The sequence below is a fragment of the Danio aesculapii genome, chromosome 19 (genome assembly GCF_903798145.1).
Source record: "Danio aesculapii chromosome 19, fDanAes4.1, whole genome shotgun sequence".
NCBI classification, from domain to species: Eukaryota; Metazoa; Chordata; class Actinopteri; order Cypriniformes; family Danionidae; genus Danio; species Danio aesculapii.
Window position 1 is genome coordinate 9,556,397 of NC_079453.1, and position 18,435 is coordinate 9,574,831.

The 18,435-nt window shown below is 35.8% G+C and overlaps 1 protein-coding gene across 1 annotated transcript in view; it reads left to right on the plus strand.

The window, feature by feature from the left end:
* The window catches only part of tuft1b (tuftelin 1b), a 37,032-nt gene that overhangs the window by 13,478 nt on the left and 5,119 nt on the right, over window positions 1–18,435 (plus strand). Inside the window, exons 2-9 of the mRNA XM_056479268.1 lie at window positions 1,599–1,666; window positions 3,402–3,521; window positions 3,599–3,661; window positions 7,403–7,468; window positions 12,368–12,537; window positions 15,665–15,770; window positions 17,810–17,893; window positions 17,980–18,059. Coding sequence (XP_056335243.1) covers window positions 3,495–3,521; window positions 3,599–3,661; window positions 7,403–7,468; window positions 12,368–12,537; window positions 15,665–15,770; window positions 17,810–17,893; window positions 17,980–18,059 — 596 coding nt within the window. The 5' untranslated portion in view covers window positions 1,599–1,666; window positions 3,402–3,494. The remainder of the gene's footprint in view (window positions 1–1,598; window positions 1,667–3,401; window positions 3,522–3,598; window positions 3,662–7,402; window positions 7,469–12,367; window positions 12,538–15,664; window positions 15,771–17,809; window positions 17,894–17,979; window positions 18,060–18,435) is intronic.

Genomic DNA, 18,435 nt, shown 5'->3' on the forward strand with positions numbered 1-18,435 from the left:
CTTCCAACCATCAGAATTTGCATGTACGCCCGCCTTAAGATAAATTATGCATAATGAACTCAAATTAGGTGTTCAAAAATATTACAACATAAAATATACATTTTTGTTTGTATGTTCATAAAAAAAAATTTCACCTAACATATATTTGTTGAGTTAAAGTAAATGTTGCCTTAAATATTAAATACGAGAATGAGTATCCATCCATCCTTGATGGAAAACATTAATAGAACGCACAAATCTTCTAAGAAGTGCAAGCGGAGATGATTCTTAAAGGCTATGACAAGCCGTGGACTATTTTGCTTCCAAAAGAGCAGTCTCCTGCCTCCAAAAGCAAGATGACATGACTGCGTAACATTGCATTTCATCTACGTGTACTAAGACGCAAGTAAGTTATTATATACGAAAAAGAGCCTTCTTCTAACTCAGCAACTTCATTTTTTTATTTTTTTTTGTTAGACTCGTTGGATGGAAATGGTGCTTGATTTTCAAATGTTTTATGTGATAATCCAGTTTTGTGCATAAATTTTATTCGCTTCTTTGGATGGAAACATGGCTACTAGTAGACCAACATGCACTAAAAATGATGGACTATGAACTACTTAATAGGCCATCTAACCAATTAGAGAAGAGTACTCTGCAGCCTGATCTCACGAGAAAACGTAAGTATTTTACGTTTTGACAGTTCAGTGGCTAATTCGTACAAGTTCAGTCGTACGAAATTGTACGATTTTAAAAAGGAGGCGTGGCAACTAACCCCACCCCTAAACCCAACCGTCATTGGCGGATGAGCAAATCGTACTAAATTGTACGAATTAGATCGTACGAATTCGTATGAATTAGCCGCTAAATCAAAAAGTTACGAATTGCCGTGAGATTGTGTTGGAAAGGCGGGGCTTAGACAGAGCCGACCCTTGAACCAACCATTTTAGGCATTTGTGAAATAGAGCTGATCCTGCAATATTTATTACATGAAAATTAAAGTCTTTCTGAACTGGGATGGAGCCTGTTGAGGGAAACATTTGAAGCAAAATATATTTGCCACTTTAATGTATTTGCAGTAAATTTTTTTGTCATTTTGAAAGCGAAACAAAAAGATTTCTATTGAGAACAGCAGAAATAATGACCGTTTTCAATCAGTCAGGGTTTGAGCGTTTTGATAGCATGGCAGTCCACCTTGTAATAACATACTTATGCATGTCTATACGCATTTATGTAGGATATAAGAAAGTAATTTATCACTGAAAACATTACATCACCTTTATATCACAGGATTAGCAACTGAATTACGTAACATAATAAGTTTTTGCCCATTCTTTTTTTTTGAGCCTTTACTTAATCCTCTATTCGCTAAGTGTCTCAGAGCCTTAAAGAAGGATTTCAATCTGTCATGGAAATAAAGATATACATATGTTGTCATTATGGTCATTATGTGGGGCTGTTTGCTATGGAGATTACATAATTATATATTAGCTTTTATTTAGTCTAATTGCCGGTTTGTTCTGGTGTCTTTTGGAAACTCAGTCTCATTTTCTGTAATTATCTTTACTTCACACCTTATGTTTCTCTCACTCTCTCCTTTTTTCTTTGTTTTCATTTAGAAAGATTTCAGACATCGTTGGAACTCCACAACTACATCCAGGATTTGATCATTGCGACCTTGTTATAGGTACACAATTTCTACATTTAAAAATCTATAGATATGCAGTTATTTAAGAGCTCGGTGTGTCCCTATTCAAGTCCTTTTTTCTGTTTGTTATTCGCTTGTTAAGTCATGACATATGGAATTCTGTTTTTGGAATACTGGAATACTGTTTGGAATACTGTTTGGAATACTGCATATGGAATACTATTTAATCATTTGAATTTACTCATTTGAAGTGAGAAAATGTTCGTTTAATGCCACTTTTTAGCTGTATCACACTTTAAAGTGAATTTTATATAAAATCATAGGGCTTTTTTCAGTTTATTCATGACAACTTGCACTTGTATAATGTTATTATTATTAGCAGTATTATTTATTATATGCATGTTTATATTTGTTATAATAAAAACAAGTTTAGATTCGTCCACCTGTTGGGTTTTTGAGACATATACATCACCATATGGGGCATTGGAACAGGACGTGTGTTTGGATATAACACTTCTTTATTCACGTCATTTATTTGTTTGCTGAAATTAGAACTAAATTTAGAAATAGTTTTGAAACAAATCTTTGCACTTAACAAACTAAATTAAATATGTTGGCTAATGGATGTCTTCAATGGAGTGTGTACAACATTGTATCCTTATCCACGAAATTAAAGGAGTAAAGTAAAGAGTAAAAGTAAAGAGAAAGTAAAGAGGCCAAATGGAGGAGGCTCAATATTTATCCTCACTGCAGATGGTCTGTTTTACCGTTTTCTCGATAGTGAAATTTTTTTGCATTTGAAATTTGATTTGCAGTTTTTCCACTTGCAAAGTCTGCCATGTAAATAGCAAATGTGCCATGGTGCTACGTAACTGACTCTTAAAGGGAATGGGAGATGAGACTCTGATTGGTTTAATGCACGTTATGTTCAAAACACACCCATAATTCATTGAGAGAATAAGCACAACCCTGTTAGACCATGAGTCGTGGCACAAAACATATTTTTCCGTCCTTAAAATAGCAAAGTGGATTTAGACACGCCCTTTGCGCCATGCGCTTTAGACTTTGCGCCTAGATCGTTAAAATAGAGCCCCTAAGTTGAAGAAGTCATAAACCATAACAATCATATATTGAATGTACAATAATATATTGAAAATTAATTAAGTTTGTTTTTATTCATTTTAATTAATTCTCTCCACTACAGTTCAGTTGTCTGGTGGTGGTGGTAGTATTTATTTATTTATTTATTTATTTATTTATTTATTTATTCATGAAATAACTATTTAAATAATTAAATGGAAATTGGAAAAATCTTATTGGTATTATTTTGTTTCTTTTTTAGTAAAAGCTAGATTTAAAATCATTTAAAATTAAAATAGAAAATGTATTGTATTTTTTTCCGACAAGCTATAAAGAAAAAAATTAAAGAATTTTGTGTAAATTACTTATTTAATAATTAAAAATAAATATAATTTTAAATCTAAAAATATTAAATAAATATATGACTATAAAATATAATAATGTACTGTAATAGTTTAACTGTAGTATATATTAAATATATTATATAAGCTTCAAAAAGACAAATGCTTCAGCCGTTTTATTCCAGATATTTCTATTGCCATTTCAACATGGCATTATACATACTGCATAACCTGATATGTGGTCTAAAATGATATTTGTTGCAAAAATAACAATTCATCTATACACCACCAGGTCTCCGCACAACATGTCAGGTTCAAAACTAATATGTTGATATCTTTATTTATTGTTTCAGCTATTGTAGGCGAAGTATAAAAGTTGAGTCAGACTCAATTGAGAGCAGAGGATCAGCTATTGTAAAGACAGGAAACAGAAACGTGTCAACATAATGACTGATAAGATTGCGGTGCAGGAGGTCAGTACTTTTACTACACACTCGCTAACCATGAATTATAGGTAAGTAAGTTATAACTTGTGTGTGTTTGTCTTCAGGTGAGATACTGTCTGAGGACTCTCAGAGAGCAAATGGCAGAAAGACAAAACAACAATAACATGGTACAGCACTGGCATTTTTACATTCACTGAAATTAACAACATTGCTCTGATGAATTGGATAAAAATCTGCTTATTATTTACATATTTTTTGGTGTATTGTTGATTTGATCATTTTTATATAAAGTTGGGTCCATAGATATTTGGACATAGACACAATTCTAACATGTTTGAAATGAACAAAATGTGCTTTAACTGCAGACTGTCCAATTTAATTTGAGGGTATTTACATCCAAATCAGGTGAACGCTGTAGGAATTACAACTGTTTGCATATGTGCCTCCCACTTGTTAAAGGGTCACAAAACACAGAACACATTTTTTGAGCTGTTGACAGTCATGTATGTGTCCCACGCTGCTAAAAACACTATTAGGACACACACACACATATATATATATATATATATATATATATATATATATATATATATATATAGCTCACAAAAAAGTGAAAATTGGTTGTTTTTGCGTTATTTCGAGCAAATTCGTTCTTCCGTTTTGACACGAATTTTTTAAAGCTGCGTCACGGCCATGAAATCTTAGCATGTATTGCAGCGTGGAAACTGGCAGTCTGTACCTGGGAGTACTTTGTGACGTCTCTGAGTGTGCTGCATTCATTCATGAGAAAGACTTGGTTCAAACCAATCAGCGCGCTCTATTGTGTATGCGGTGCAACTTCATTATTATGCATGATAGCTGCGAAGACTGTTTTTACCTGATATAGTGTTCAGACGGCAGAGAGACGCCATGTTGTGTTGCCAAAACAAGTGGAAAAAAAACAAGAACAGTTTGGAGACACTAGTCATCAGTGTTGTGTTTATTAATGTGCTGCAACAAAGGCTTTGTTTTCATTTTCCCGCTATGAGAGCGCAGCTGGACTCACGTGTGAATTACAGTGCGCGTGACACAAATACGTGTCTAAGGAACATTTTTTACCCGAGAGCTTTTCTCATCTGGAAATGGTGACATCCTGATTTGCCGCTCGTCTCCTTTTAATAAAGACGTGGCTCCAGTTGGTGTTGATTGTCCTGTCTCTACAGATTTGGTAAGTGTGTGTGATCAGTGCCCTTTGTTTGTTCATTCAGATGGCAAATTTAGTTCGTATCATCAGCAGTACTCTTTCAATGTTTAAAGACAGACCTTAGTCAAAACGATTTAGTTACTAAGTTTACAGTATGTTAATATCACTACAATATTATGGACTGAAAGATCCACTGTAAATGCTGCTCTCTGAATGTAAACATGTAAACAGCGCAATCAAACTATTACCGTCGTGTTGAATTTTCGCCGCATTTTGTGACAGTCTGTACACACGGCTTTCTGATGCTACCTGACGTTAGTGCATCTAAGTTACAGAGAAATGCGGAGTTTTTTTTTCTCTTATACGATGTTTGGTATCAAACATTTCACAGTCACTGTCTCCCCTGTGTCTGTGTGTTTGTTTTGCCAATATCAGCGCGTGCCCAAATGTAAACTCCCCTTTTTATCCAAAATCCCTCCCTCTTTCCCTCCCCCAACACTCCCACCTAAACAGAGCTAGACACACCCACTTTCCTGACTTTTTCCAAACTAGAGGTGTGAAAACACCCTGTTGAGACAGGGGGTTTCATGGCCCTTTAAGGGTACAAAAGTAATTGGACAATTGGCTTCTAAGCTGTCCCATGGCCAGGTGTGTGTTATTCACCTCATTATCCAAATTACAGTGAGCAGATAAATGGTCCAGAGTTCATTTCAAGTGTGCTATTTGCATTTAGAATCTGTTACTGTCCATTCTCAAGATCTCCAGCAAGCCATCATTAGGCTGAAAAAACAAAACAAACCCATCAGAGAAATAGCAAAAACATCAGGCATGGCCAAAACAACTGTTTGAAACATCCTTAAAAGGAAAGAACGCACCAGTGAGCTCAGCAACACCAAAAGACCCTGGAGGCCACAGAAAACAACTGTGGTGAACGACCAAAGAATTATTTCTCTGGTGAAGAAAACAGCCTTCACAACATTTGCCCAGATCAAGAACATTCTCCGGGAGGTAGGTGTATGTGTGTCAGAGTCAACAGTCAAGACAACACTACACCAGAGTGAATACAGAGGGTTCACCACAAGATGTAAACCATTGGTGATCCTTAAAGACAGGAAGGCCAGATTAGAGTTCTAAAAAAACCTTCACAGTGCTGCAACAAAATCCTATGGACAGATGAGACCAAAATCGACTTGTACCAGAGTAATGGGAAGAGAAGAGTATGGAGAAGGAAAGGAACTGGTCATGATCCTAAGCAGTGAAGCATGGTGGTAGTGGTGACATGGCGTGGGCATGTGTGGCTGTCAATGGAACTGGTTCTCTTGTATTTATTGATGATGTGGCTGCTGACAAAAGCAGAATGATTAATTCTGAAGTGTTTCAGGAAATATTTTGTGCTCATATGAAGCCAAATGCTTCAGAACTCATTGGACGGCGCTTCACAGTGCAGATGGAGAATGACCCAAAGCATACTGCAAAAGCAACCAGAGTTTTTGAAGGGAAAGAAGTGGAATGTTATGCAATGGCCAAGTCAATCACCTGACCTGAATCCGATTGAGCTTGCATTTCACTTGCTGTAGACAAAACTGAACGGAAAATGCCCCAAGAACAAGCAGGTACTGAAGACAGTTGCAGTACAGGCCTGGCAGAGCACCACCAGGAATGAAACCCTGTGTCTGGTGACGTCTGTTCATTCCAGACTTCAGGCTGTAATTGACTGCAAAGGATTTGCAAACAAGTATTAAAAAGTGCAAGTTTGATGTATGATTGTTATTCTGTCCAATTACTTTTGGACCCTTAACAAGTGGGAGGCACATATGCAAACTGCTGTAATTCCTACAGCGTTTACCTGATTTGGATATAAATACCCTCAAATTAAAGCTGACAGTCTGACAGCTGACAGTTCATTTAATTTCAAATTGATTGTGTTGGTGTATATAGATAAAAATGTTAGAATTTTGTCGATATTCAAATATTTATGGACCTAACTGTATCTTTTTTTATATGTCACTTTGGATAAATGTGTGTGCCAAGTGGTTAATATAATATAATATAATATAATATAATATATATATATATATATATATATATATATATATATATATATATATATATATATATATATATATATATATATATATATATATATAGTTAATATAAATGCAATACACAGCGCTATGCATGAATGTGTACAGCCTGACAGATTTCTCAGAAAACATTAATCTCACTTTAAAATTTATACTTTTTTAAAATAGGATTCTATACAATGAGGTAATTGTGCACAACTCGTTTGTTGGCTTTACATTCGATTAATCAGTATCATAGACTGTAAAAGATATGGACGTAGTATCCGTGGCGTTACCCATTCTATTGCCAGAAATTTGGTGCATCATTTTGTAAAAGCTTGTATGGCAGCAAAATTCGCACTATGCATGTCCAGTTTTATCCTAAAGATGCTTAGTGACCACACTCTTATTGTAATGCATAACGTTAATATAACATTGTAGTGTATATTATAATGATTTTGTACAAATCCAGCAGTGTACATTGTTCAAATTAAAAGTGAGGGTACTTATTTATGCTGAGCACTGTAACTGTACACAACATTAGATATTTTAAGTAGTAGATACTCAACTGCTACAGCGAGCATTGCTCATGTTTTATCTTACATCAGCTTTAAAATGCTTTTCAAATGACTTCATCCAAACCATCTCATTTTGCGCTCTAGATTTCAATAAATGCCTCAGGAGTTCAGGCGGATGTCCCTGGGCATGATCTTTACTACATAACCCAGGTAAAGTGTTTGTCATACATTCATTTGCACTGTTACACACACACACGTACATGTTTGTTTTTGTGAAAAGTGGGTACATTACATAGGTTTCCATTCATTTTATACTGTCCAAACCATATATTGTATTGCTCTCACCCCATCCTACCCCTAAACCCAACCATCACAGGAGACTGTGTGCAGCTTTACTCTCTGATTAAACTCATCCTCATTTATAATAGTTTTGAGAAATGAGAACGTCACCAATGTCCTCATATTTCACCTCCTTTTTGTAATACCCGTGTCATACCTATGTCATTATACAAATTTGTGTCCTTATATATCACACACACACACACACACACACACACACACATATATATATATATACTCAAAATCTAAATTCAAAAGATTAAAATTAGAGAACAATTTCTAAATAATTGAACAGTTCTGAAATAATGTCATCTTCACTGCTCAACAGTTGGAGTTTTTGTCCCGTCTATACCATGCAACACCTTTTCCCCAAAATAACATTTTTAAAAAAAAAAGATTATTTTGCAGAAAACACACTGATCAAAATTAGAGAACACTTTCAGATACCTCCCAGTTATTGGTGTTAATCTGGCACCTAGTGCTAATTTCCTTGATTATGTCAACCCCTATTTAACTGGCAGCCTAACTTCCAGTTTCACTGACTCTGCAAGATGGTGGGCTGTTCTAAATTGACTAAAAACCTCCGGCAGCAGGTTGTCCGAATGAAGGCCAAAGGGATGACCCTACCATAGCAAGACAAGTTGGTCATTCCAAATCTGTGAGTTCAAGAATGTTGAATCTTTACAACATCACAAACTCATTCAAGTCCCCCAAGAAGGCTGGTCGTCCACGGAAGACAAATACAAGAGAGGACCGAATACTGTGGAGGATCTCAATGGGCAATTGTTTCCACACTGCAGCTGGAATTGCTCACCAGTTCAGGGCTGAACAGGGTAAAGATCTGTCTCGTCATACAGTGTCTCTACGTTTAAGAGCATTTGGACTGAAAGCCCACTCTGCAGTGACTAAACTCATTAGCGGAAAGAATCAAAGGGCTAGACTAAGCTTTGCTGAGGAGCATGTTGTGTGGACAGAGGAGAACTGGTCCAAAGTTCACTTCAGTGATGAAAGCAAGTTTAATTTATTTGGGTCCAATGGGAAACATTATGTTTGGTGACAAACTGGAGAAAGACTGAACCCAAAGTGTGTAAAGAATTCAGTGAATAGTGGAGGAGGAAGTGTCATGGTTTGGGGCATGTTTTCTGCAGCAGGAGTTGGGCCTCTTGTACAGCTACATAGCAGGGTGAATGCAAATGTTTATCAGAACCTTCTTCAACAACATATGGTTCCTTCCCTACGTTCATCACCCAATCAGCCAGCAGTGTTCATGCAGGACAACGCTCCATGTCACACAGCAAAACGGGTAAAGAAGTTCCTTGAAACTGAAAACATTGAAATAATGATATGGCCTGCCCAGAGTCCCAAGCTCAACCCAATAGAGAACCTCTGGAAAATCTTTGGCGACAAAGTTATGGCCAAGAAACCCACTAGAGTCACTGAACTGTGGAGGAGACTGGAAGAAGAGTGAACCAGAATCACACCAGAGCAGTGGGAGAGACTATTGCTGTCCTGTGGCCGCAGATGTGCTGAAGTCATTCAGAGCAGAGGCCTGCACACTTCCTACTAATTGCTGACTGTTGTAACCTTCAGAAAATGTTGTTGTAATCTTTTACCATGCTACAGTCATTGTTGTTCTCTAATTTTGACCAGTGTGTTTTCTGCAAAATAATGGTTTTTGTTGAAATGCCTTAGTTATTTTGTGAAAAAAGGTGTTTTGGTAGCATGGTATAGACGGGACAAAAACTCCTTCAACCGTTGAGCACTGAAGATGACGTTATTTCAGAATTGTTCAATTATTTATAAATTTAATTTTGATCGCCAGTGTAGATATCAAGAATGCAAAGGCTACTTGGGCTACTCATGAATGCAAACAAACCGAGAGACTCCCACAGAAAGATGGATAACACATGCAGTTCACTCACAGGATCACATTTCTGCTGTTTTGAGGCGAATTCAATGGTGCATTGAGAATAAAAACCGCTCCTTTCCTCCATTAAGGCATTTATCCTTCCATCTCAAGTACACCTTTCAAACTAAAATGAATAAAGGCTCTGTTTGGCTAGAAAATGAGAGTCTTGCAGCAAGTCTCGGTTAGTAATTTTAATGGACACAGAGACACAAAGTAACAGATAGAGATCAACCCTTTTAATTAGGATGTAGTGACGTTCGTAGATAAATAATTAGTCCAAAGAACATCAGCGTAGTTTAGTTTGTTCTTGTTTTTGTGGTTCTGTGGTGAGAAGCTGAGATTTGGGAGCGTACAAACACTAACCTTTCGCTTCTGCCTGTGGAAAGTCACACCCATGACATGATGCCTCTGGGAGAAGCAATTGCCAAACTTGTGGTTCTCCAGTAAACAACCTGTCATTTTGCCTTCAATTACACACCTACAGCGCCTCCCGTTCACACTTGCATTAATTTTTAAGTAACACAAGAAGATAGGTAAAGTAAAATGGTCATAGATAGGTGCATTAAAAGAATACATAGTGTGGGGTTTTTACAAGCTTTTATTTTTACAATTAATTTGATCAATGCATACTTTTTTTTAATTATTTGATAACTTTCCTCATTTTATGATAATAATAATAATAGTACAAATTGTATTATTATTATTATTATTGTCTACAATTGGAATATAATTAGTATGTCTAACTACAGACTTGAAAATATAATAATAATAATACATAACCATAATAAAAAATATAAAAAAAATAGATTTTGTACTTAGTTTATAATAATAGTAATAATAATAATAAAACAATAATGATAATAAAAATAACACAAACAACAGCAACATTACTTTATATACTTATTACTGTTATTACTATTACTATGTTAACAGTATTATTATTATTGTTATTGTCCACAGTAAGAATATACTTGTAGTATGTGTAACTACAGGCTTAAAATATAATAATAATGATAATAATCATTCATTCATTTTCTTTTCGGCTTAGTCCCTTTATTAAACCGGGGTCGCCAGAGTGGAATGAACCGCCAACTTATCCAGCACATGTTTTACGCAGCAGATGCCCTTCCAGCCGCAACCCATCTCTGGGAAACATCCATACACACCCACTCACACTCATACACTACGGACAATTGAGCCTACCCAATTCACCTGTACCACATGTTTTTTTGACTGTGGGGGAAACCGGAGCACCCGGAGGAAACCCACGCGAACGCAGGGAGAACATGCAAGCTTCACACAGAAATGCCAACTGACCCAGCTGAGGCTCGAACCAGCGGGGGTTAATCTCTTTTTATCAGTCCATAATTCATAAAACACTGCTAGCAGCTTTTTTTGTGGAATTAAATGTTAAATATAGTCAGACAAATTATGGATGAACACTCATTCATTTTTAAAAAAAACCTTAAAGGGGACATTTTATGCAAACTCACTTTTATTATGAGGTTTAAATGCGCTGCTTGGTAACAGTTTTTAAATATAATCAGCCTCTAATAGTAAAAATTCATTCATTACATTTTTTTATAATCACACTTCATAAAAACAGCCTGCAGAAACACTTTGATTGATATTCTCCCTTTGTGTCATTAGTGACGATCTCTCCCTTATTAGCATAGGACATTAGTCTTGTTTTTGAATCTGCCACTATGCTGACACATAGGCAATTGTAGCTCCGCCCTCTTGTGAAAAGAGCACAATCTCGTTTGAATTAAAACGACAGACACCAAAATGCCAAAATTAGGATCAAAGCCTGAAAGGGGCAGCTTCAAATAGTTATAAAACCTTATTTGTTTGGTATTTTGAGCTGAAACTTCCATAGGCTCATTCTGGAAAGTAACCCTATATACATTTCTGGAGATTGCGAATTATGTAGCCAGAAGTACGTATGGCTGCATTTCATTTTTAAAATGAACGATACGGGGGCGGTATGATGCCGTTACTTTTCGCGCTTACCAGCTGACCGCTCACCTCGCTATGGACAGCTTTCCCAATGTTACCAGTTTGTCCAGTGGCTCGCTATGTACGTCTGTGGACTTGAGACGCAGAGAGGAGTTGACCACTATGAAGGGGTTTGAGTCCGGTGAAGAACGGTTCCAGAAAGCGGGTAAGACAAAAACAGAATCCAAAAAATAAACTAAACAAGTAAATAACAGGGTGAGAATGTGGTTAAATCTGAAAACGTGGTAAAAATCAGGCGAGGGCTTTTCCTTTTTTTGGATTGCTTTTTAAAATTGTCCATTTGGGTTTAGGGAAGTGGATGGGCGGGTCAATCGATGCTTTTGAAAATACTATTGGTTGGGTTTAGGGAAGGAGTAGGGTGGGTCAGTCGATCAGTCAGTCAGTCATTCAGTTCATCAAACAGTCAGTCGACAGCGGCCTCTAATGAATTTATGCGAGAACAACAGTCGGCAATGGCACTTGCGAGAGAAATTTGAGATCTCAAAAACGTACACATTGGCCCCTGGTGGATTCGCAAAAAACATAAACTGCAAAAAAACGTACGTCCTGGGGCATATTTGGTGCAAATGAGGTATGCTTTTAAAATGAGACTGAGTTGGAAACTTCATGTACACACTTCTTACATCTTGTAAAAAGAGGCATAATAACTCCCTATTAACAAAGGTGTATATAGGGATTCATAAAGTGTAATAAATGAAACAAAAGTATATGTTTTTGAATTTATGCTTGATGAAAACTAAAATTGACAAGGGCCTGAAAAAATCAGTGTTTTAGTCTACAGTGTCCAATTTTGTGCACCTTATGAGGCAGAAAAGCGTAAATTTCAGCTTCTGTTTTTGCAGACGCAGCACTCTTGCAGGCGGATACCAGGAGCCAAGGTGATGGAAAGGGAGAAGAAGATGACAGAGATGCAGATGCACATGGACAGCCTGAAGCTGGAAAATGCCACATTAAAAGAAAAATTGTCAGCAAATGAGGCTGAACTTGAGAAGCAGCAAAACAAGATTGACTTGTGAGCCTTTTTTTTTCTTTGCTGACCCAAATGGCTACTGTTTCCCATTGTTTGCATTGTTTTGTTCTAAAATAGCTGTTTCCTTAGTTACAGGAAATATTTTCCACCTGCAATTTAGTAAGTAATAAGTTGGCTCAGTTAAACCTCTATTAGTTGCTTTGTGCTGCCATACAAACTCATTCTTCAATGTCACGCCTCTCACACGGAATATGACTTGATTCATACTTAAATGCTAATAGTGGACTTACCCATACAGCGATGAAGAGTGCATGTTTCTTTGAATTAAGGCAAGGTGCTACATGCAAGAACAGTTTTTTCATGCGCTTGGACATTTATAGATTTTTTTTTCAGTCCAATGGAAAGAAAACATCCAAAATTAAGCAACTACCCTAGAGTTGAACCATTTTTTAATTCAGTCAGCCGATATCTGAGTCTGGCAGGAGCACTTTTAGCTTAGCTTAGCATAAATCATTGAATCAGATTATACATTAACATCTTGCTCAAAGATTACCAAAGAGCTTCGATAATTTTCCTATTTAAATCTTCACGCTTCTGTAGTCACATTGTGGACTAAGATGAAAATGAATGGTTACTATTTTTTAGGCTGATATGGCTAGAAATTATACTATTTGCAGCTGTACCAGGGCTGCAGCTGGCACAATAATATTAAGCAGTTCCTACACTTAGTACATAATGTAACCACAGAAGAGTCAAGATTTAAATAGGAAAATTAACTCTTTAGTCAATTTTGAGCGAGATGCTAATGGTCTAATCCGATTCAATGATCAATGCTAAGCTAAGCTAAAAGTGCTTCCACCAAAAAAAAGTGAATCAATTCATTAAAGGCACAGTATGTAAGAATCTTTTTTTTTTCTTTAAAATATCCACAGGAAAATTAACTTTTATGAATTTTGAGCAAGATTCTAATGGTCTAATCCGATTCAATGATCTATGTTAAGCTAAGCTAAAAGTGCTCCCACCAAAAACAGTGAAGCAATTCATTAATGGCACAGTATGTAAGAATCTTTTTCTTTAAAACATGCATAGAAAAGTTAACTCTTTAGTCAATTTTGAGTGAGATGCTAATGGTCTAATCTGATTCAATGATCTATGCTAAGCTAAGCTAAAAGTGCTCCCACTAAAAACAAGTGGAGCAATCTTTTGAAGGCACAGTATGTAAGAATATCTTTCTTTAAAATATCCTTAGGAAAATTTACTCTTTAGTAGATTTTGAGTAAGATGCTAATGGTCTAATCCGATTTAATGATCTATGTTAAGCTAAGCTATACTAAGCTAAAAGTCCTTCCACCACAAAAGGTGAAGCAAACCTTTAAAGGCACAGTATGTAAGATTTTTTTTCTTTAATATATCCATAGGAAAATTTACTCTTTAGTAGATTTTGAGTGAGATGCTAATGGTCTAATCTGATTGAATGATCTATGCTAAGCTAAGCTATACTAAGCTAAAAGTGCTTCCACCAAAAAAGGTGACGCAAACATTTAAAGGCACAGTATGTAAGATTTTTTTTCTTTAATATATCTATAAGAAAATTAACTCTTTAGTCAATTGTGAGCAAGATGTTATAATCTGATTCAATATTCTATGCTAAGCTAAGCTAAGCATAAAGTGCACCCACCAAAAAATTCGAGCAATCCTTAAAGGGCACAGTATGTAAGATTTTTTTTCTTTAAAATATCCATAAGAAAATGAACTCTTTAGCCAATTTTGAGCAAGATGATAATAGTCTAATCCAATTTAATGATCTATGCTAAGCTAAGCTAAAAGTGCTCCCACCAAAAAAGTCAAGCAATACTTTAAAGGCACAGTATGTATGATCTTTTTTTCTTTAAAATATCTATAAGAAAATTAATTCTTTAGTCAATTTTGAGCGAGATGCTAATGGTCTAATCTGGTTCAATGATCTGTGCTAAGCTAAGCTAAAAGTGCTCCCCCCAAAAATGAGTGGAGCAATCTTTTGAAGGCATAGTATGTAAGAATTTCTTTCTTTAAAATATCCATAGGAAATTTTACTCTTTAGTAGATTTTGAGTGAGATACTAATGGTTTAATCCAATTGAATGATCTATGCTAAGCTAAGCTATACTAAGCTAAAAGTGCTTCCACCAAAAAAGGTGAAGCAAACCTTTAAAGGCACAGTATGTAAGATTTTATTTCTTTAATATATCCATAAGAAAATGAACTCTTTAGTCAATTTTGAGTGAGATGCTAATGGTCTAATCTGATTCAATGATCTATGCTAAAGTAAGCTAAAAGTGCTCCCACCAAAAACAAGTGGAGCAATCTTTTAAAGGCACAGTATGTTTTTTTTTCTTTAAAATATCCATAAGAAAATTTACTTTTTAGTCAAATGTTTAGAAGAATGTTCAAATTCAGAGAAATAAGCATTTTTAACTAGTGACACAGAGCGTGTCCTGTGTCACCATACAAATGACGTCACACACTCTCTATTTTCGATTTGATTTTAAAGAAAACAGGAAAGACGCTTTAATTTGGGCTTTATTAGATTGCACAGAGCAGCAATGTAACTAAACCCTAAAATGTATTTAGTATGAAAAAACAATGCTGCTTTGTCTCCCTGTGATCACGGGCAAAACATCTGGAAGTAGTGGACTGTGTCACGCTCGTCTCTCATCAGTGATTTTCTCAGCGCTGTCGTTTAGCTTCAACCGATTTTAGCCTTACTCTTCTTTATACTACCATGATAATAAGAGATGAATACTTTAGCTTATCTATGAACATGATTTCTGCAGAAGTCCCATGGGATGTAATTAAGACCACAACTCCCATGATTCAGTGTCATCAAAATATGCCTTTGTTTGTTGTGAATACGCGCCCTCTAGAGGAAAAAGTTACTTACTGTGCCTTTAAGTGTTACTGTTGTCACACTTTTATCAAATTTTGTTTTGTCTTTTTGTACTAGAAATGTGCGAGCAAGAGTGAATTTTTATGAAACATTTCATATTTAAACATTTTAGTAAATTCGGAAATATATTCAATCAACTGGGGAAGCATCAATAAATAGTCTTCGCCTGCAGTGTCTTGCCTTAAATGTCTGCATTACTGAAAGTGTGCAGGTCCTTGAAGCATCCATGTTTTGTTCTCTGCAGATATGAAGAGCTGAAAAAGCAGTTGGTAAATCAGATACATAAAAACAGTTCCTTAGATGACATGCTCAAAAGTCAACAAAGGAAACTCAGAAACATGATCGAACAGGTAATAATACCTAAAACGGGATATTCTGGGAAACACCCACAGAAAGAGACAGATCATTAAGGGACATTAACATTTTATTTACATGTTTATTTGTGCATTTTATTTGTGTAATGTGATAAATTGTAAAGTAAAACAGGATGTTGGAGTAGACTCTTTTCATTTTCATTAATTTAAAGGTGCTGTGTGTAAGTTTTTGACTCTGCTAAAACATTAAAATACCATAATATGTTTGCAGATTAAGAAACATGCTAGGTGAACATTCTTGTTTATCTGAAGAACAATGCTGAAGTCAAATATTCTGCTTTGAAAATGGGCCTTCCATGGCAGAACGTCTGTCTTTGTTTTGGTTCATTTAACTGGCCCAATGCTAGTTTAGCCAATTATATTTCAGCACCCTGGGTTACCTTGATGGAAAACTGCGTATTTAAATAATTATTTAATTCAGAATTGCTCTCAAAGCATGTATCCGTGACCGAAATGCAACCTCTGGTGGACAGTAGCAGACTCCGAAATGAGACGCAGATTCACAGTTCCACCTTCTTGCTGTAAGGTGATCGTGCTACCCATTGCGCCACCATGCAGCCCTAATTATCCTAGTTAAGCCTTAAAAATGTCACTTTAAGTTGTATACTAATATCTTGAAAAATATCCAGTCAAATATTATTTACTGTCATCATGGCAAAGATAAAATAAATCAGTTATTAGGAATGAGTTATTAAAACTATTATGTTTAGAAATGGATTTAAACTCCGTTAAACAGAAACTGGGGAAAAAATAAACAGAGTGGGCTAATAATTCAGGGGGGCTAATAATTCTGACTTCAGCTGTGAAAATAGCAACAGAGTGTCACCTCTTGGTGATTCTATGCTCTTTGCTTGAACTACCAGTGCTATTTTATGAAGAATTTCTTTGCACAGCTTCTAGCCATTCAGAATCTAGAATTTCAATAGACCATGGAATAATACATTGTAATTTCGTAGTTAATATTTAATATTAAAATCTTATAATAATATAATTATTAATAATAATATAATTCTTATTATTTAAAAATATTTAATTTAAATTATTTTTCAAATATTTCACTAGTGCTGTTTAATGGGGAAACTTTTTAATTCAATTTAAAAACTAATTTAAATTGTTATATTATTTTATCTTTGCTATGATGACAGTACTTATACTTTACTAGTTAAGATTCTAGTATTATGCTTAAACTGACAATTAAAGGCGTAACCAAGCAAATTAGGCTAAAAATTAATTAATTCATTCATTTTCTTTTCGGCTTAGTCCATTTATTAATCTGGCGTCGCCACAGCGGAATGAACCACCAACTTATGCACATGTTTTACGTAGCGGATGCCCTTCCAGCTGCAACCCATCTCTGGGAAACATCCATACACACTCATTCACACACATACACAACGGACAATTTAGCCTACCCAATTCACCTGACCGGAGCACCCGGAGGAAACCCACACGAACGCGAGGAGAACATGCAAACTCCACACAGAAATGCTAACTGACCAAGCAGAGCTTCTTGCTGTGAGGCAACAGCACTACCTACTGCAACACCGCGTCGTCCCTTAGGCCAAAAAAAATATAAAAACTTAAGGTCCTAAAAGTAATTAAAAAATAGTTAAGAGTATATTTTTTATTCCAAATCAAACAAAAAGAATTAATATAATACTGTGGAAAAAAAATCCCTGCTTTGCTAAATATCAATTAAACAGCACTTTGTTTGAAAAAATTTGGAAAAATATCTACAAGAATGTTCAACTATAATCATTTTTATTTGAATAAAATGTAAGTATAGGATCAAAAGGATCCTTTAGCTGATTCTGGAATACAATCAAGTTATGTATTGTGAAGCGTGCTTTGAGAAGTGAAACTCAAGCTCAGTCATAAATAAAAGATGTCATCCTTTCCCAGCAGATCGGCATCCGAGCACTTTAGATCTCACGTTACACACATGATGTGTAAAATCAGTCTGAGCATGCTGAGTGCTTGCATTTATTCGTTTATATGTCCGTGTGTGTTAACAGGTACAAAATGCACGAACTGTAATTGACAAAAAAAACACTCAGGTCAACGATCTGGAAGAGAAAGTGGCTTTCCTGGAGGCTGAGGTCAGAGTCTGCATTCCCCACTAAATATCTGCTTCTTTAACGCTGCCTTTCACTGTCTGACCAAACATATCAAATGTGTTCTACAGAGAAACGAGCTGTACGACCGCCTCGGCTTCCAAAACAAACGAGAACAACAAACAAACAACCCAGACAAGGGGTCTTTGAGGTATAACTTCACTCTTGTATTCGTAAATGTACAGTTGAAGTTGACATCTCGGATTTTACCCATTTAATATTATATTATATTATATTATATTAGATTAGATTAGATTAGATTAGATTGGAGTTTGCAAGTTCTCCCTGTGTTGACATGGGTTTTTTCCGGTTGCTCCGGTTTCCCCCACAGTCCAAAGACATGCGGTATAGGTGAATTGAATGAGCTAAATTGGCCGTAGTGTGTGTAAATGAGTGTGTATGGATGTTTCCCAGTACTGGATTGCAGCTGGAGGGGCATCCGCTGCATAAAACATATGCTAGAATAGTTGGTGGTTCATTCCGCTGTGGCAACCCCTGATAAATAAAGGGACTAAGCCGAGAAAATG